This window comes from Erythrolamprus reginae, chromosome 1 (assembly GCF_031021105.1).
Source record: "Erythrolamprus reginae isolate rEryReg1 chromosome 1, rEryReg1.hap1, whole genome shotgun sequence".
In the NCBI taxonomy this organism is placed as follows: Eukaryota; Metazoa; Chordata; class Lepidosauria; order Squamata; family Dipsadidae; genus Erythrolamprus; species Erythrolamprus reginae.
The window spans coordinates 11,396,738-11,415,737 of record NC_091950.1 but is presented as its reverse complement, the minus strand read 5'-3'; the positions used below and the strand labels follow the sequence as shown (position 1 = coordinate 11,415,737).

The following is a 19,000-nucleotide window of genomic DNA, read 5'->3' as shown; positions in this document are numbered from 1 at the left end:
GAACATATCAATGAAAGAACAGAAGAAGAGATATAGGAATATATCTCTTGTAAGCAGTGTGAATCTCACACTGCTTACAAGAGCTTGCAAAACGTTTGCCAGACCCATCCTCAAATACAGCTCATCTGTTTGGAACCCATATCGCATCTCAGACATTAACACCCTTGAAAATGTCCAAAGATACTTCACCAGAAGAGCCCTTCACTCCTCCACTCGAAACAGAATTCCCTACGAGACTAGACTTTCAATCCTGGGCCTAGAAAGCCTAGAACTAAGACGCCTTAAACAAGATCTAAGTATTGCCCACAAGATCATATGCTGCAACGTCCTGCCTGTTGGCGACTACTTCAGCTTCAACCACAACAACACAAGAGCACACAACAGATTTAAACTTAATATTAAACGCTCCAAACTTGACTGTAAAAAATATGACTTCAGTAACCGAGTTGTCGAAGCGTGGAACTCATTCCCGGACTCCGTAGTGTCATCCTCAAACCCCCAACGCTTTACCCTTAGATTATCTACGGTTGACCTATCCAGATTCCTAAGAGGTCAGTAAGGTGCGAGTACAAGTGCACTAGAGTGCCTTCTGTCCCCTGTCCTATTGCTCTCCTATATCTCCTATACCTTTCTTCTATTCCTATATCTCTTCTTCTATTCTTTCATTGATCTGTTCTATCACTATACCTTCTTTTCTATTCTTTCTTAGAATAGAATAGAATAGAATAGAATTTTTATTGGCCAAGTGTGATTGGACACACAAGGAATTTGTCTTGGTGCATATGCTCTCAGCGTACATAAAATAAAATATACATTTGTCAAGAATCATGTGGTACAACACTTAATGATTGTCATAGGGGTCAAATAAGCAATGAAGAAGCAATATTAATAAAAATCTTAGGATATAAGCAACAAGTTACAGTCATACAGTCAACATGGGAGGAAATGGGTGATAGGAATGATGAGAAAAACTAGTAGAATAGAAGTGCAGATTTAGTAGAAAGTCTGACAGTGTTGAGGGAATTATTTGTTTAGTAGAGTGATGGCGTTCGGGAAAAAACTGTTCTTGTGTCTAGTTGTCTTGGTGTGCAGTGCTCTGTAGAGATTTTGAGGGTAGGAGTTGAAACAATTTGTGTCCAGGATGCGAGGGGTCAGTAAATATTTTCCCCGCCCTCTTTTTGACTCGTGCAGTATACAGGTCCTCAATGGAAGGCAGGTGGGCAGCCATTGTTTTTTCTGCAGTTCTGATTCTCCTCTGAAGTCTGTGTTGGTCCTGTTGGGTTGCAGCACCAAACCAGACGGTTATAGAGGTGCAGATGACAGACTCAATGACTCCTCTGTAGAACTGAATCAGCAGCTCCTTGGGCAGTTTGAGCTTCCCGAGCTGGCGCAGAATATACTGTATATAGATATATTTTACTATGAGTATCTCCTCTATAATCTTCATCATGTATTTTACTATGTGTATATGAGGGTTTGTGTGTGTGTGTGTGTGTGTGTGTCTGTATATATTCAGCAAAAAACAAACATGTGCCATATATATACACACACACACACACTAAAACCCTCATTGTGTATTGGACAAAATAAATAAAAATAAATAAATAGGACATATCAATGAAAGAATAGAAGAAGAGATATAGGGATAGAAGGAAGGAATAGCTATACAGTATAGTACCCCAAAGGGCCTGTCTGCTTGTTGTTTCTGTGGGCTGGGTGCAAAGGATCCACTTCCCAAGCGATTCGAGGAAACCGAAACCCGCAACCAGCCCTCCTTCTGGCCGAGACTTCACTTCCTATTTCTTTCGGGGCGGATTTGTTGCTTCCCGCCCAGCTGGCAGGAGGGGCCGAGAGAGGAGGAGGAGGAAGAGGAGAAGCCAAAGAGATCTTGCTGGGAGGTGTTGGAGCTTTCGAGACTTCCGCCTCCTGCTCCTCGGAGCTTGCTCGGTCCTTGCAGGGCGGCCGCAGCCTCAGGTGAGTCTCCCAGGGGAGCCCCCTAAGCAAAGACCCCACCCCTACACCCACACATATCCTCTTTGCAAAGTCAGCTGGGGGTGGGGGCAGATTTCCGACCCAGAGGTTGCATGGGAAGAAGGGGGGGGGGATTAGCCAAGGTTTTCCAAGGGGAGGGGGAAAATTATAAAAAGGGGGCCGGGAGTCCCTTTTGGAGGGAGGGTCTCGTGGCAGGCAGACCCTTTGCACAGCTTTCTTTTTCTTTAACAGAGTTGGAAGGGACCTTGGAGGTCATCTAGCCCAACCCCCTGCCCTTTCCTTTGGAGTGTCCCAATATCTCGGGGGTTGCCCCAAAGAAGAGGGAGTCAAGCTATCCTCCAAGCACCTGAGGGTAGAACAAGAAGCAACGGGTGGAAACTAAACAAGGAGAGAAGCAACTTAGAACTAAGGAGACATTACCGGACAGAACAATTAATCAGTGGAACAGCTTGCCACCAGAAGTTGTGAATGCCCCAACAGTGGAAGTTTTTAAGAAGATGTTTGATAACAATCTGTCTGAAGTGGTGTTGGGTTTCCTGGCTAAGCAGGGGGTTGGACTAGAAGACCTCCAAGCTCTATTACTAATACTATTACTATTATTACTACTATTAATACTACTACTACTACTACTATTATTATTATTATTATTATTATTATTATTATTATTATCATCATCAAACCTCAACTTCTTTTTTTTACATAGTAATATAAACCCTAACCCATTTCTATAACAAAAACCGTGTCTAATCGGTAAAGCCCAAAACCAAAGTTCATTTTTCCCCAGCTCAAGCACAAAGTCCTCAAGCAGTTTCAAAGTGGAGACCGAAATAATTGCATTTTTTTAACCCCTTCGGTCAAAGCAGTCAACTGGACAAACACTGCTAATTCCGTCACCTTTGCAAGCCATGAATCTTATAGGAATCAAAGCGTCCGTCCATTTTTTTGTGCATAAAGTGATCTTGCTGCCATTAACATAGATCAGTGTTTCCCAACCTTGGCAACTTGAAGATATTTGGACTTCAACTCCCAGAATTCCCCAGCCACTGACATAGTAAGACCTAGAAGAGGTTTCGTAGAATTGCCTAATACTATATATCGCATCCCCCAAAAGCAAGACGTAGGAGACTTTCCGTTTCGCAGCATTCCCGAACAGAACATATATCACATATATTTGAAGAAAATATAATTGTTGTACATGGAAATAAAGGTACGGCAGTAGTAAGAAATTCTTGATAGGATTCACAGTTTGTTGGGTTATGCTGGCTTGCGATGACAACTACTGTACACTATATAATAAATGTTCATGTTTTTTGTTCAGCAATAAATGTGAATTCTTCTTCATTGAAGAAAAAGAAGACATCTCCTGAAAATAAGATGTAGCACATCAAAAATTAATGTAAGACGCTGTCTTATTTTCGGGGAAACAGGGCATTGGTCAACTGTTTCAATTGACTCACGCATTTAAGTGAACTGTTCCTAAGCACATTTATGCAAGTAGTAAATTCTTGATTTGTAAATACACAGTTATTAAAATCTTGAGACGGTCCTGGCGCATCGATGTCTTCTGTTCTTTACAAAATCCTTAAAAACAAGACAAACCAGGTTAGGGATTTTCAGGCCTAGCAATGGAGGGACGAACCCATCTTGTCTCGCCTTGCCTCGGCGTGTCTGAAAAATTTCCTTCCGGCATCAAAGGCGTCGGGTGAACTGGCTAGGAGAGGATGAGAGGTTCGTGAAGTGGCTAGTTTTGCGGCCACGTTTAAATCTTTCCTTTTCCCTCCAGGACTGGGGAATTGATTTAAACATAGAAGACTGACCGCAGAAAAAGACCTTGCGGTCCATCTAGTCTGCCCTTATACTATTTCTTGTATTTTATCTTAGGATGGATCTATGTTTATCCCGGGCATGTTTAAATTCAGTTACTGTGGATTTACCAACCACGTCTGCTGGAAGTTTGTTCCAAGGATCTACTACTCTTTCAGTAAAATAATATTTTCTCATGTTGCTTTTGATCTTTCCCCCAACTAACTTCAGATTGTGTCCCCTTGTTCTTGTGTTCACTTTCCTATTGTAAATACACTGTTATTAAAATCTTGAGGTGGTCCTGGCGCATCGATGTCTTCTGTTCTTTACGAAATCCTTAAAAACAAGACAAACCAGGTTAGGGATTTTCAGGCCTAGCAATGGAAGGACGAACCCATCTTGCCTCGGCGTGTCTGAAGAATTTCCTTCCGGCATCAAAGGCGTCGGGTGAACTGGCTAGGAGAGGATGAGAGATTCACGAAGTGGCTAGTTTTGCTGCCACGTTTAAATCTTTCCTTTTCCCTCCAGGACTGGGAAATTGATTTAAACATAGAAGATTGACGGCAGAAAAAGACCTCACGGTCCATTTCTAGTCTGCCCTTATACTATTTCTTGTATTTTATCTTAGGATGAATATATGTTTATCCCAGGCATGTTTAAATTCAGCTACTGTGGATTTACCGGACCACGTCTGCTGGAAGTTTGTTCCAAGCATCTACTACTCTTTCAGTAAAATAATATTTTTTCACGTTGCTTCTGATCTTTCCAACTAACCTCAGATTGTGCCCCCTTAGAAACATAGAAGATTGACAGCAGAAAAAGATCCCAAGGTCCATCTAGTCTCTCCTTATATTATTTCTTGTGTTTTATCTTAGGATGGATATATGTTTATCCCAGGCATGTTTAAATTCAGTTACTGTGGATTTACCGGACCACGTCTGCTGGAAGTTTGTTCCAAGCATCTACTACTCTTTCAGTAAAATAATATTTTCTCACATTACTTCTCATCTTTCCCCCAACTAACTTCAGATTGTGTCCCCTTGTTCTTGTGTTCAGTTTCCTATTGAAAACACTTCCCTCCTGGACCTTATTTAACCCTTTAACATATTTAAATGTTTTGATCACATCCCCCCTTTTCCTTCTGTCCTCCAGACTAGACAGATTGAGTTCATTAAGTCTTTCCTGATACGTTTTATGCTTAACACCTTCCACCATTCTTGTAGCCCGTCTTTGGACCCGTTCAATTTTGTCAATATCTTTTTGTAGAGAACTGGACAAAGAATTATTCCAAATGTGGTCTCACCAGCGCTCTATACAGTGGGATCACAGTCTCCCTCGTCTTGCTTGTTATGCCTCTAGCTATGCAGCCAAGCTTTCCCTACCGCCTGACTGCACTGTTCACCCATTTTGAGACTGTCAGAAATCACTACCCCTAAATCCTTCTGAAGTTTTTGCTAAGATTGGCCCCAGATCAGGCGACGCTCCCCTCCCAGGTGGGTGGGTGGGTTACACAGAGGCCTTGACATAGAACCCGAATGGAGCCTGACATTAGGGTTGTGAGTAGTTGCTGTCATTACATAGCTGTCACAGCTGTACATCTCCACACCGTGTCCACTCAGTGAAGTAGTGGAAGTGATGTGCCAGTGTCTGGAGCCTGTCGGGGTCTGGATGGGTTCCCAACAGGCCCAAGCTCAATCCAGACAAGACGGAGTGGCTGTGGGTATTGCCTCCCAAGGACACGTCCATCTATCCATCCATTACCCTGGAGGGGGAATTGCTGACCCCCTCAGAGAGGGTCCGCAACTTGGGTGTCCTCCTCGATCCACAGCTGACTTTAGAACACCATCTTTTGGCTGTGGCGAGGGGTCGTTTGCCCAGGTGCTCCTGGTGTATCAGTTGCGGCCCTATTTGGACAGTGAGTCTTTGCTCACGGTCACTCATGCCATTATCACCTTGAGGTTCGACTACTGCAATTCTCTCTACATGGGGCTACCTTGGAAGAGTGTTCGGAAACTTCAAACCGTGCAGAATGCAGCCGCGCGAGCGGTTATGGGCCTTCCAAGGCATACCCATATTTCTCCATCACTCCGCGGACTGCATTGGTTGCCGAGGACACAATTCAAACGGTTGGTTAGGACCTACAAAGCATCAGAGTCAGCCTATTGCCACCAACAATCTGGGTCCTCATTTTACCAGCCTTGGAAGGATGGAAGGCTGAGTCCACCTTGAGCCAGTGAGATTTGAACTGCCGAACTGCAGCTAGCAGTCAGCTGAAATAAGAATAAGAATAGAAGGAATGGAATTATGAAATGATGAAAGGGAAAGGAAGGGAAAAGGAAAGAATGAATAGAATTGGAATGGAATGGAATTATGAAATGATGAAGGGAAGAGAATGGGAAGAGAATGAATAGAATAGAGAATAGGATGGAATAAACAGAATAGAATAGAAAATAGAAATATGAATAGAAATTAGAATGGAATAAAGAATAAACAGAATAGAATAGAAAATAGAAATATGAATAGAAATTAGAATAGAATAAAGAATAGAATAAACAGAATAGAATAGAAATTAGAATAGAATAAAGAATAAACAGAAGAGTAGAAAATAGAAATATGAAGAGAAATTAGAATAGAATAAAGAATAGAATAAATAGAATAGAAATATGAATAGAAATTAGAATAGAATAAAGAATAAACAGAATAGAATAGAAAATAGAAATATGAAGAGAAATTAGAATAGAATAAACAGAAGAGTAGAAAACAGAAATATGAAGAGATTAGAATAAAATAGAATAGAATAGAATAATGGATATAGAATAGAATAGAGTTTTGGAATGAAGAATAGAATGGAATAGAATAGAGTAGTGTAGAGTAGAAAATAGAACAGTGGAAAAATAAAATAGAACAGAGAATAGAATAGAACAGAACAGAATATAGACTAGAGGAAAAATATAATAGAATATAATAGAATGCAGAATACAATAGAATGCAGAATACAATAGAATTCTTAATTAGTCAAGTGTGATTGGACACACAAGGAATTTGTCTTTGGTGCATAGGCTCTCAGTGTACATAAAAGAAAAGATAAGTTTGTCGAGAATCATAAGATACAACACTTAATGATAACAAGTTTGACACCCCTGTTCCAGTGTTTCATTCTCTTCTTTCTCTTTTTTCCTTCCAGCCTTCAGGTTTGGCCAAAGTTACGATGCCGGCTTGTTCCGCAGTGTTTCAAATATTTTCCCTAGAAGACGTCATATCTTTAGGCACCTTCCTGGCATCCCACCTTTGATGAAGTTTGGGAAGCTGTACCTTTCCTCAGCTGGCCCACCCGTAACATGCCTTTCAACTTGGACCCAGCTTTGTCCATGATGGGGGCTTCCCAGGCAGACGGAGGTTTTGAAGGGATCCTCCAGATCCTCGATGGGATCCCGCCGGAGAGGCTGGTTCAATACCGGCACAAGCTGAGCTGCTCGCACCACGACTGGAAAGGCTGTCATCTCCTGCACGTCATGATCCTGTGGTCCTTGGGGAGAGAAGATGACGCCAGGGTGCACCTCAACACCTTCGGGGACGATGTGGTGGCGCAACATCTCTCCCAAACCCTCTGGGGCATGTGTGAAGCGAAGAGGACCACCCCAGAGCAACTCCAGAAGGACCACGCCAAGGTGGCCCAAGCCATGGCAGAGATCTACTCGCTCTTGGTTGAAGAGAAGCTCTGCGACCCGCTGGTCTACAGAGACGTTCTCCAGGCCTTTAAAGTGAGCCACGTCGAAGGGGCCCATCTCAAAGGTCTCCTGGATGAAGCTGCGGAGAAGCGTGGGCTGCAATCCACCTCAACGGTGCCAAGGGATAATTTTGGAGCTCCGGCCTCAGGTCAATGGGGTTTGACTCTGGGCAGAAGGAGCAGTCCGGTATCAATCAACCACTCTTCTCCTCCCGATAATCCTAAACCTTTACGTTCTACAGGTAGCCCCATGTCCTACATCAGCAGCTTTCAGATCAGCGAGACTTCAATAACCTCCGACAGCTCTTGCAACACAGGTGTCTCGTTGTCTCTACCATCAACCGGCCAAGGAGAAGACATCGGTTCCATGCCGTTGGTCAGCAACTGCACCACCAACCCAAGAAAATCTCTACCAAATTCTAGAGGTCCTTGTTTACCGCCTGACTCCAAAGTCACAGTGTCCCCCACTGCATCTCCGCAGGGCCTGCCAACCCCAAAAACACCACCGTCAGGAGATTTGACGCGGACCTTTGAGGCCCCATCTTCCCAGAGGCTGGGTTCGGCACCTTCTACAGAAAGTGGTCCGCTCCACTCCTCTGCTCCAGCACCAGTCACAAGCTTTGGACCTCAGCTGTCTTCTTCCACTTCTACTTCTGATCTTGCTTCTTGTAGTTCCGAACCTTCTTCTTCGACGGTCCCACCAGATGACGAAAGGGTGTTCTATACCTTCGTGGTCCTGCATGCGGCAGAAGACACGCTGGTGGCTTGCCGGGTGAAGGAATGCTTGGAGGCGTTGGGGGTCTCCAACGGAGCCACCTTCAGCGAAGATTTCCTCATCCCCGGGTGCGGCCAACTCAACTGTTTCCAGAACGCCCTGGACAACTCGGCCTTCACACTGGTGCTCCTGACCAGGAACTTCACGGGCCGCCTTTGTGAATATCAACGCGACACGGCCTTGATGGACTCCCTGACCCGCTGTTGCAAGCGGAACTCGGTGATTCCATTTGTGCCCAAGGAACACTCCCTAGCGCCTGGGGAAATGCCCCTCCTGCTCGCTACTCTGGTACCCTTGCTTGAAACGTCTCCCGTGTTTGACAAACGGGTGAAGACGACCTTCACGGCAAAGGTGATCCGGGAGAAGAAAGCCTCCTGGGACCTCCTGAGACAGATCCAGGAAAGAGAGGAGGAGAGAGAACGGGAACGAGAAAACCTGAGGCTACAGCAACGCCTCACTGCCCTCAACCTTCAGTCGTCAGTTCGACCACCGATGGTGGACATGACAAGAATGCCAGCCCAGGCCGGCGGGGAGACACACGTCTTTCCTCCTCCTATGAGGCCCTTTGTCAACGTGGGGCTTGACCAGGCTTCCTTCTCCCAGCCGTTCCTGTCCTTGGCGGGTTCTCCAAACGCAATGCCGGGTCCGCAACTCATCATTCAGAACGCCCAGATGATTCAGATCGGGGACTATAACCACATGCAGATGGAAAGAAGCAAGGCCACGGTTGGCACGGCCAACGAGACCGTCGAGGAGACACCGACAGCTGGAAAAGAGGACAGCCCCCGAGAATGGAAATGAGACGGACGAAAGGAGACGGCAGAAAAAAAGTCTTAAATTTCCTAATCGGAAACATCAGTGATTTTAGTGAGGGAAGGGGGCCATTTGTGATGTTGTGCAGAGATGTAGGGGACAACAAGAACTGGGGCCAGGGTTGGGTTCCTCCCAGTTTTGGACCAGATCGTCCGAACCATTAGTGACGCGGTGATGGTGTCATGGATCCAGTTCGGTGGGTGCCGGATCGTGTGATCAAAATTGGGATGCTTGGTTACTGGTTTCTATTTATGGTGGTTGCGGCGTCTGCGGGGTGATGCGATCCCCTTTTGTGACCTTTCCGAGAAGCAAAGCCAATGGGGAAACCAGATTCACTTAACAATTAACGTGTGGTTGTGAGCCAGAAGTGTGGCTGCCTTAGACAATCAGGGTCACTTGGCAAGCAAGGTCGTTAAATGGGGCAAAACTCACTCAACACCTGTTTTTTCAGTTCAGCCGTGGTCCTGTGTTGAGGACTACCTGTATCCTTTTTAATTTTGCAATTTGGGAGGCAGGAATTTTGGGATCCTTTGGTGCTTTTTAGAAAAGGGGGAAGCCACTTTGCAGCCAGCCGAGACTTCCGAAGGGATGAATCTCACAGGACAGAGATAAGGCAGCACCTATTTCTTTCAAACTGCACCTCAATTTAACTTGGTTGGGAATTCTGGGATGTGCACAATTGCTTTGTGTTACATGACATCTAGGCAAAATAAATGTGGGCCTTTGAAAGCGCCTTGGTTTGTGTTGCAAATAGGAGCTTGGTTTGATTTTGCTTTAAGGAGTCAGTGATCTTTATTTACAACTTGGTGTCTGAACTGAATTGTGACTTAACTATATAACTGGGTTTAAGCCCATGGCTTAAAACAGGGTAGCAATCGAGAGCTCTCAGATTCCAGGCAACGCTGGATCCGATCAATCAAGATAGCTAAGATATGTGGACTTCCAACTTCCAGAATTCCCCAGCCAGGATGGTTGGCTGAGAAATTCTGGGAGTTATTTATTTATTCATTTGATTTATATGCCGCCCAACTCCCAAAGTTGACGTCCACAGGTCTTAAAAAGTTGCCCTGTTTGGACGCCCGTGGTCTAAAACTTTAGATATTTTACCAGTGGTCCCCTCAACTAAACAATGTTGTTTGGCGGGGCCCAGGGGAAAAGCCTTCTGTGGCGGCCCCAGCCCTCTGGAACCAACTCCCCCCGGAGATTAGACTTGCCCCCACCCTCCTTGCCTTTCGTAAGCTCCTTAAAATTAACCTCTGCCATCAGGCATGGTGGAACTGAGATATTCTTTCCCCCTAGGCCTTTACAATTTATGCATGTTATGTTTGTTTGTAGGGATGTTTGGTTTTACAATAAGGGTTTTTTAGTTGTTTTAGTATTGGATTTATATGATGTTTTTTATTACTGTTGTTAGCCGCCCCGAGTCTACGGAGAGGGGCGGCATACAAATCCAATCAATCAATCAATCAATCAATAAATAAATAAATACTACCAGTAAGATAAGAATCTGAAGTTGAAATAAGAAATTGAAAGCCATGTTACTTAGATGGGGGGGAGGAGAGGAAGAGAGGTGAGGGGGGAGGGTTCAGGAACATGGGTGCAAGTGTACCTCAACATTACCTCTATTTCCACTTCCACTGTCATTGGAGAAGCAGGAAGCTGCAGGTTACAGTGCTAAACCCAAAGCCCCCATTCCTCCCTGCGTTCTGCATTCCATCAGATTTGACTGAGGAGAAAGGGACGCAGTACTTTATCCAGTCTGGAGAAGAGGCATTAAACAAGAAAGACGCAAAAGTCTTGTCTTTTAAATACACCCACTCAGGGTCAAAGTTGGGTATTTATTTATCATCAGAAATTAGGCTCTTTTTTTGGGGGGGGGGGTACTGCAAGGAAATATGGGGTCCTTCTTTGGAAAAGAGCTCTAGGGCTGGGTAGACTTGAGTGTGAGTTGTTTTTCCTCTCTTCTTACTACCATCCGAACTGAATCCGCTGGTCTTCAGGCACTTATAAAAATGGGGGGATTAGACTGTAAGGCCACAGCGGCCATCTTGGTTTTTTTGCCCCCTATCTGGCAGGTGATTGCATCTACTAGATATTTTATATTCAGGGTAGCATTTAAAGCAGGGGCCTCCAATCTTGGTAAGTTTAAGACTCCTGGACTTCAATTCCCAGCATAGCTGCCTAGGGAATTCTGGGAGTTGAAGTCCACACGTCTTAAAAGTTGCCAAGGTTGGAGGCCCCTGTCTAAAACTTTGCACCTCTTTTACCAATGGTAAATAATGAGCCGGGGTGGCGCAGCAGGTAGAGTGCTATACTGCAGGCCACTGAAGCTGACTGTAGATCTGAAGGTCAGTGGTTCAAATCTCACCACCGGCTCAAGGTTGACTCAGCCTTCCATCCTTCCGAAGTGGGTAAAATGAGGACCAGGATTGTGGGGGCAATAGCCTGGCTCTGTTAAAAAGTGCTATTGCTAACATGTTGTAAGCTGCCCTGAGTCTAAGGAGAAGGGCGGCATAAAAATTGAATAAAATAAATAAATAATGCCAGTAAGATATGAATCAATGTGTAAATGGGGATTAGCAGAACGAGGGACTCTTTCTTTTCCTTCTAAAGTTACCGGTACATCATTCCTATCACCCATCTCCTGCCACTCACGACTGCCACTTGTTGCTTGTAGCCTTAAGTTTTTTGTTAATATTGTTTCCTCATTGCTTATTTGGCCCCTGTGACAATCATTAAGTGCTGTACCTCATGATTCTTGACAAATGTCTCTTTTTCTTTTATGTACACTGAGAGCATCTGCACCAAAGACAAATTCCTTGGGTGTCCAATCACACTTGGCCAATAAAATTCTATTCTATTCAATTCAAGGGTTAGGGTTAATATTGACACATTCATATTGAATTTGCTCTGCCTGGAAAACAGAAGGTCACTGCTTTAGGCAGCACCTGAGCTCACCAGAAACGCACAGAATTTCCACTAGGGAGAATTTCGCTGTGGATTCCTCAGTGCTGTCTGGGCTGGGTTGTTTTCTTGCATGTGTTTCATGACCCAGCTAGGTAGCATCATCAGTGCCAGAAGGAGTGTTGGGATATTGATACTCCAAGGTGGAAATTGGGGCCCCAGGTGCTCTGAACTGGGCTGTTTTCTTGCAGGCATTTCATTACCAAACTAGGTAACAACATCAGTGAATTACATGGTGCAGTAGGATATGAAGAGTTTGATCCTGCTACAAGATTCTTTGATTTGTAACTTGGTTATCTTTTTTTTCCATAAATGGCAAACTCAGAAACAAACGCAGGTTTGTTTCTCAGGTTCAAAATGGTCACCACATATAAGTAGTCCTCCACTTATGACCGCTTGTAGTTACCACGGATTTCCCCCAGTTACTTACAAGACAGATTTGAAATTCTGATGGCCCCTCCCATAATCATATTTTGGGTGCTTGGGAACTGGCTGGCATTTACAGTATCCTGCAGTCCCACCACATTTTGGGTCAAAAACCATCGTCTCCAGCTACAAACACTCATTGTGAACAATGGTTTTGCTTAACGACTGCCCTGTTTGCTTTATGACTGCTGCATTCCCTTAACAATCCTCATAAAAAAAGCCTGGAAAATCAGACAAGGTCATGTGGCGACCCACTGAACGATCACCGTGACTTGTGATTGTAATTCCAGACTCAAGTTTAAAAAAACAAAGGCCCACATGAAAATTAACAAGAGTCAGACACAATTGTGTATTTTTTAGCAGCATGACATTTTCTTCTTGATTTTCACTGTCAGTATAACTTTATTTACTTCAAGTTAGGAAGGTTGGTTCTCAAGTGTAGCATACGCTGCTTATGCATTTTTCTGCCACAGTTGCCAAATCGACAGCATTCTTTGCAACAACACCCCCCCCCCCCCAAAAAACCCACCTCCCCAAACAAACGGGAACCTGAAACGTCGTCCTTTGCATTACCCGACAGTATTCTGTTGCTTGCCTTTAACACTGCACGAATGCAAAGCTGCAAAATACACGGAGGGGAAAAAATATGCCCTGAGGTTTCTGTACTCTTGAGCCCCTAAAGCTGCCGCTTTTCAATCTCTGCAGCTTTGAGATGATTGGGACTTCAACTCCCAGAATTCCCCAGCCAGGCTGGAGAATTCTGGGAATTGAAGTCCAAGCATCTTAAATCTGCAGAGGCGGAAAAACTATGCAAGGCCACTTAAGACCTCTGCTGCTTGTTATCCCTGGGCTGTGTGGATGCACAAATGATCCCCCACATCACCTCCTAGTTTCCAGACACATCCACACACACAAACCCCAAATATTGGCCATTTGCTGCTCTTATCCTGCCCAAACCAGGAATCCAAAACCTTTGGGGTTGTTTGTTCCTTTGATGTCCAAAAGAAAAAGAAAGCAACGTCTTTTGACACCCTCAGGCTCCAGCCGATACTGTTTCCCAACCCACCCAACCCCTTGGCTGCTTCAAAGCAGAACAAAATTAGAGATGAATTCAAAGAGGATGCCGATCTCTTAAAAGTACGGAAGCCGCGGGATTGGAAGGATGCCTCCACTAACTGCTACATTTCAAAACTTTTTAGTTTGATCAATTTTCGGTGCTTCTCTTCTGTGAGGCAGTCACCCAAGCCTGTGTTTAACCAAGTCTTTTTGAAGGAAGAGCTCTGGGCCAGTGTTTCTCAACTTTTTGGAAGGCTCGGCTTCAACTCCCAGAACTCCTGCCAGCCACTTGCGCGGAAGTCCACCCTTCTTAAAAGTTGAAAAACACTTTTTGAAATGGTTCCTTTTACCCAGGATGGGTGTGTTTTGATCTGCAAAAGGTCTTATCTGGACATGAACAAGCACCAGACATGGTGAGAGCACCCTGTTAGCCTATCTTGACCTTTCCCTGTCCCGCTAGTATGAAGAGTTAAGATGGTCCAGAAGTTATGCAACCATCAACAACACGGCCACATTACAACTGCTCCAAATATCTGCCGTAACAATATTAGTAAATGAGGTAGACCCTGAAAAAAGGGACAAGGAAGGTCCTTCAAGATTCAAACATCAGCCTTCTCAATCCCTTCAAGCCATTTTTATCCATCCATCCACTCGCCCACCTTGCCATCATTTCTCTCTTGCCTAATGTAGCCTCAACCCCCAACTACGCAGCCTGCATAAAAGAATTTACAGGACATACCAAAAAGAATAAAGGTGTGTGTTTGAGAGCTGCTCATCTATCCTTCAACAGCCATTTCTGCCCTTCACATAGTTTTTTCTTTATAAATCATCACTTGATAACCATGTCCAGGGGGGAGTGTCTAATACTAAGTATGTCTAATACTAAGAATTCAAGTTGCAACCCACTTCTTGCAGAGATGAATAAATTTCTGGTTTTCAATGCCCGCCTGCCCTGAAGAATTAAGAAGGGGGAGAACATATGAAGAAACTGGGAGGCTGTTATGTAAGCATTTAACTCGCCTCTGCCTGATTTGCCAGGTTGTATGCCGCCCCGAGTCTTTGGAGAGGGGTGGCATACAGATCTAATAAAACTTAAAACGTATTAGGCACAATTTTTAATGGGAAGCCTGGGCAGGCCCACAGTGCAAAATTGGTTTTCAGCACATTTTCTTTGGCTTCTGGGAGATTTTAAAAAGCATCTGCCCCTTAACTTTTACTGAGGCCGCAAAGAGGAAACTGAATATTGCCCAATCATCCCCTTTCTTAAGCCCTTCCAGGAAAACTGGGGGCATCACAGGCAGGAAGACATAAATCGTGTGTATGTGTCTATCTCTCTCTCTCTCCAAACTTGGCAGCTTTAAGCTGGAGGGACTTCAACTACCAGAATTCCTCAGCCAGCACGGTGGTTTGAGGAATTCTGGGAGTTGAAGTGCACCAGTCTTTAAAGTGGTCATGTTTGGAGACCTCTGATAAACGAACACAGGGGTTTTTGCCAGTGATTTGGTCAAATATCAATATCCCGTTTCTCTTTTCTGCAGAGGAAAACTAAATGGCTTTATTAAATTTCACAATCGGGGGAACCTTTTACAGCAGGGATCCTCAAACTTTATAACTTTAAAATTTGGGGGCTTCATTTCCCAGAATTCTAAAGCCAATTCTGGGAGTTCAAGTCCACAAGTCTTAAAAGTTACAAGTTGGAAGACTTCTGTTTTACACTCTGGTCTGCCTATAGGGCAGGACAAGAAAAACCAGCAGCCAAATAAAAATACAATTATTACCACCAGCTTTGAAAACAGCCTGCAAAATCCAAGGTGATGTTAACAGGCAGCTGAAGCAAGAACTGAAATGTAGAGAGGGAAAAAAGAAACAAAGCCAAAACCCCAAACCTCACTGCACCCAGCTTGGATCAACCATGCAAAGAAGCAAACAGCCTACTACTCAAAATGAAGTCTATCCTCTTCTCTCCCCCATCGCCACCTCCTCCCCAAGTTACCAAGCTGAGCTGAACAAAACAAAACAACACTGTTAAGACTTGGTGGGTTTGCTTTAGTCCATTCTTAGGTCTTCAAAAAGAGTGCAAAATGGAAGAACTTAAAAAGCTCAACCAACGCGCAAACTGAAAGCAGGCCATGCAAAACATTCATCTTTCTTGCACATGGCCACTGTGGGGCCGGTCAGGAAATCAGATCCGCCCGCCCCCTATTTCCCCACTTCTCACAGGAACACAAAGAAGATGGGTCAGGATGGGAAAAGACTTTGGAGGAATTTGGATGTCATGGGTCAGATCCGGAGGTTTTCTTGGGGACCCTGGCAAAGTCCCAGCGAACTGAATCTAGCCAAATTCTTTTTTTTTTTTTTTTTGCAGTGTCCCAAGAGGGGAGTAAATTAATGTAAAATGAGAAGGGGGGCTAAATTCAGCTCCTTGGCTCTGTCTGGAAGGCCACGGAGAAAAATTTGAGGGGGGCTTTCAGATTAGGGACAGACCCGTACAGAAGTAAAGCAGTGTTTATTAACCTTGATCACTTTAAGATGAGTGGACTTCAACTCCAAGAATTCTGGGCGATGAAGTCCACCCATTTTAAAGTGATCAAAGTAGAGAAAAACTGCAGTAGAGCCGGTCATCTACTTAAGAAGACCCCAGATAGCGAGGCTACTTGTGCTTTTGGGCAAAGGATGCCTTCTCCATGTCAGGGGCTGGACAGAAGTAAGACAGAGACCACATAAGCTGGCCATGTGCAAACCAAAGCTTTTAAAAATCCAGACCCCAGGAAGACTGCGAATCCAAGTCCTCTCCCTGCCAGCCACAAGAGGTCTAGGAAGAGACCAGTAGGGAGTAAGAGTCCTTCTTGGCTAATGCAGCTCAATGAAGGCTTCCAACTCTTCGGGGATGAAACCCTTATAAGGGATCTTGTGTTTATCCAGCGCTCGGGCCGCAAGGCACTGTAAGGTGATGTAATTAAAAGGCTGCATCATGGCCTTGGTGAGCTGCTTCTCGTCCAGGAGCTCGTAGGCCGTCTGTTTGAAAGCATTAGTTGCATCCATATGAGCTCCGGCCTCCATTAGGGCACTCATGATGAGAGGGCAATTGTTCCGGGCAGCCACGTGCAACGGCGTGTTGTTGTCGTAATCCCGGCTGTCCGGGTCGGCCCCACACTCCAGCAGGAGGTTCACCACGTGCAGAGAGGGGAATTTCCCCACCGGGTAGCGGCCCACCGTGGTCGTGTCCTTGTCCACCGCCATGTGCAATGGGGTGAAGCCATTCTTGCCTCGGGGGTTACACTTTAGCAAGCGGTAGATGGTTTGGCGTTTCTGGTGCTCCTGCTCGGGAGAGCACTCCACTTTTTCCAGCAGAAAGACAAAGTGGAGAATGATGGCTAGGGCTTTGGTGAACTGGGAAGCGTCGGCCACCGGGTCCTTCCGGTACTGGAGAGCCCTCTCAACCTCACGTACCCCTTTGCTCAGAACCACCATGAGGTCAGTGAAACCGAGCTGAGTCCCCAAGGTGCCCTTTGAATGGTCCTGCAGCACATACGAGAAGAGCTCAGCAAAGGAGAGGAAGCTGCTGGCTGTCATCGGACTCAAGGGCTCCAGGTTGCCTTGCTGCATTTCCAAGGCGTACTTCCACAGGTTAATGCACCGTTCAAAGTTGCCCGAATCAGCGTAGACGGCCCCCCGGTAGCGGATATAATACGAGGTATCTGGGTGAGACGGTCCCAGGATACGTTCTCGGATCAACAAAGCCTGCATCCTCATCTCATCCGGATCCGTGATGAGTGATTCCAGCTCCTCCATGCTGCTCACTTCCTGGGCGTAGTCGTAAGCCAGCACCCGCTGCCGAGGCTCAGGTTTGGAGAGACACTCACCCCCTTGGAGACGCAGTTCCATTGCCCGGCGCCAGTGCTGCAAGGCACTGAGCAGGTCACGCTTCTTGTCCACCATGGTAGCACCCAGCAGTTCCAGTGCCTCCACCGCAGCCTCGCGGGTGCAGTAGACGTGGGATCCGCCGATTTCGTCCTCCTCCTCTTCTTCCTCTTGCAGATCCTCTGTCTCTTCCTGCTCCTCGGCGTCTTGACTTTGGGGTTCCTCCAGCGCGCCCCGGATGAGGAACTCCACGATGTTGGCGTGCCCGGTGACGCTGGCGGCCAGCAGTGGGGTCATGGCGTAGCCATCCCGTTCCATCCGTGCCCCGCGAGCCAACAGCAGGCGAAGGATCTCCAGGCTGCCGGATTCGGCGCAGTCATGCAAGGCCGTGTTACCCTTCAGGCTGCGGCGGTTGACATCTGCGCCACGCTCCAGCAGGTAGCGGGCGATGTCTGCATGGCCCTTGTAGCAGGCGATCATCAGGCAGGTGTGGCCATGCCGGTTGGCCACCTCAAGGTCGGCGCCGCACTCGCCCACCAAGTAGCGCACCACGGCGAGGTGCCCATCGAAGCAGGCCGCCCGCAGCGGCGTCGAGTTGGTCAGCGTGGTCTGGTTGACGCAGGCACCGCGCTCCAGCAGGCTCCTCACCACCGGCAGGTGCCCGGCGGCGGCGGCGGCCCACAACGGAGGAGCCCCTTCGATGGTCTCCCCGTCGAAGCGCACTGACCCTCCCGCGCCCACTCGCGCGCCACAGTGGTCTACCAGGTACTCCACCACCTCACGGTGACCGTGGCGGGAAGCGATCAACAACGGCGGGCCTTCCGCGCCGCCCGGGCCCGCCGCCAGACGCTGACGCTCCTCCCGGCCGCGGCCGCCCAGCAGCTTCTGCAGCAACTTCAGCTTCCCCTCCCGAGCCGCGTTGTACACCGCCAGGCGCAGGTCCATAGCGTCGCCACAGCCGCCGCCGCGACTACCAAAGCCTCCGCGGGACGGTCCGCTCTGACAGGCCGCTCGTCCCCACAGCTACCGGCGCCGGCGACGCCATCTTGAGCCCTCTTTGAGGCGAAAACAAAATGGCGGGCCTTCCCGCCGGCCCGAAGGCACGCCGGGATTAGTAGTCTGGAAGCGCGCGCGCCGGTCCACTTTCGAAGACGGCCGGGCCGCTCGTCAACTACGTTTCCCAAGAAGCGCAGCGGCGGGAGGCGGCGGGCGGGCGCGCGCGTGAGTAAGTAGGCGAACGTGAAGGCTGGGCGCTTGACTTATGAGGGAAAAGTTGGCACAATTCATACAATGTCCGTCATTTGGCCACGGCAATATGGGAGTTGAAGAATTTGTCCAGAGCGCCGTTGCAATGTTTTTAACAACATAGTACACACTAAACGTAGGGAAGTATGGTTGCCCGGTCTCACAAATAAAAGAAAAAATTCTGTCAATCTGCCTTTCATTGAGAACTGTATACTGTACGAATCAAAAAGAGGATTGTGAAAATATTTTTACTGACCCCTCGCATCCTGGACATAAACTGTTTCCTTCCCTCAAAACGGCGCTACAGAGAAGGGCTCTCCAACCTTGGCAACTTTAAG

The 19,000-nt window shown here is 46.6% G+C and overlaps 2 protein-coding genes across 4 annotated transcripts; one reads left to right on the top strand and one right to left on the bottom strand.

Moving 5' to 3' along the window:
* Nucleotides 1-1,849: 1,849 nt before the first annotated feature.
* Nucleotides 1,850-9,861, top strand: TICAM1 (TIR domain containing adaptor molecule 1). Of its 3 annotated transcripts, none has more exons than XM_070744562.1 (3): nucleotides 1,877-1,974; nucleotides 3,311-3,388; nucleotides 6,980-9,861. In XM_070744562.1, the coding sequence occupies exon 3, from the start codon at nucleotides 7,134-7,136 to the stop codon at nucleotides 9,096-9,098; it is 1,965 nt and encodes a 654-aa protein (XP_070600663.1). In that variant the 5' UTR covers nucleotides 1,877-1,974; nucleotides 3,311-3,388; nucleotides 6,980-7,133; the 3' UTR covers nucleotides 9,099-9,861. The 3 variants fall into 3 exon arrangements, with proteins under 3 accessions (XP_070600654.1, XP_070600663.1, XP_070600646.1); XM_070744545.1 differs by having other exon boundaries at nucleotides 2,224-3,388; XM_070744553.1 differs by lacking the exon at nucleotides 3,311-3,388 and having other exon boundaries at nucleotides 1,850-1,974.
* Nucleotides 9,862-12,850: 2,989 nt separating this feature from the next.
* Nucleotides 12,851-18,515, bottom strand: FEM1A (fem-1 homolog A). Its single transcript, XM_070744533.1, has one exon. It carries the CDS (start codon nucleotides 18,360-18,362, stop codon nucleotides 16,407-16,409), a length of 1,956 nt encoding a protein of 651 aa, XP_070600634.1. The 5' UTR covers nucleotides 18,363-18,515; the 3' UTR covers nucleotides 12,851-16,406.
* Nucleotides 18,516-19,000: the final 485 nt, after the last annotated feature.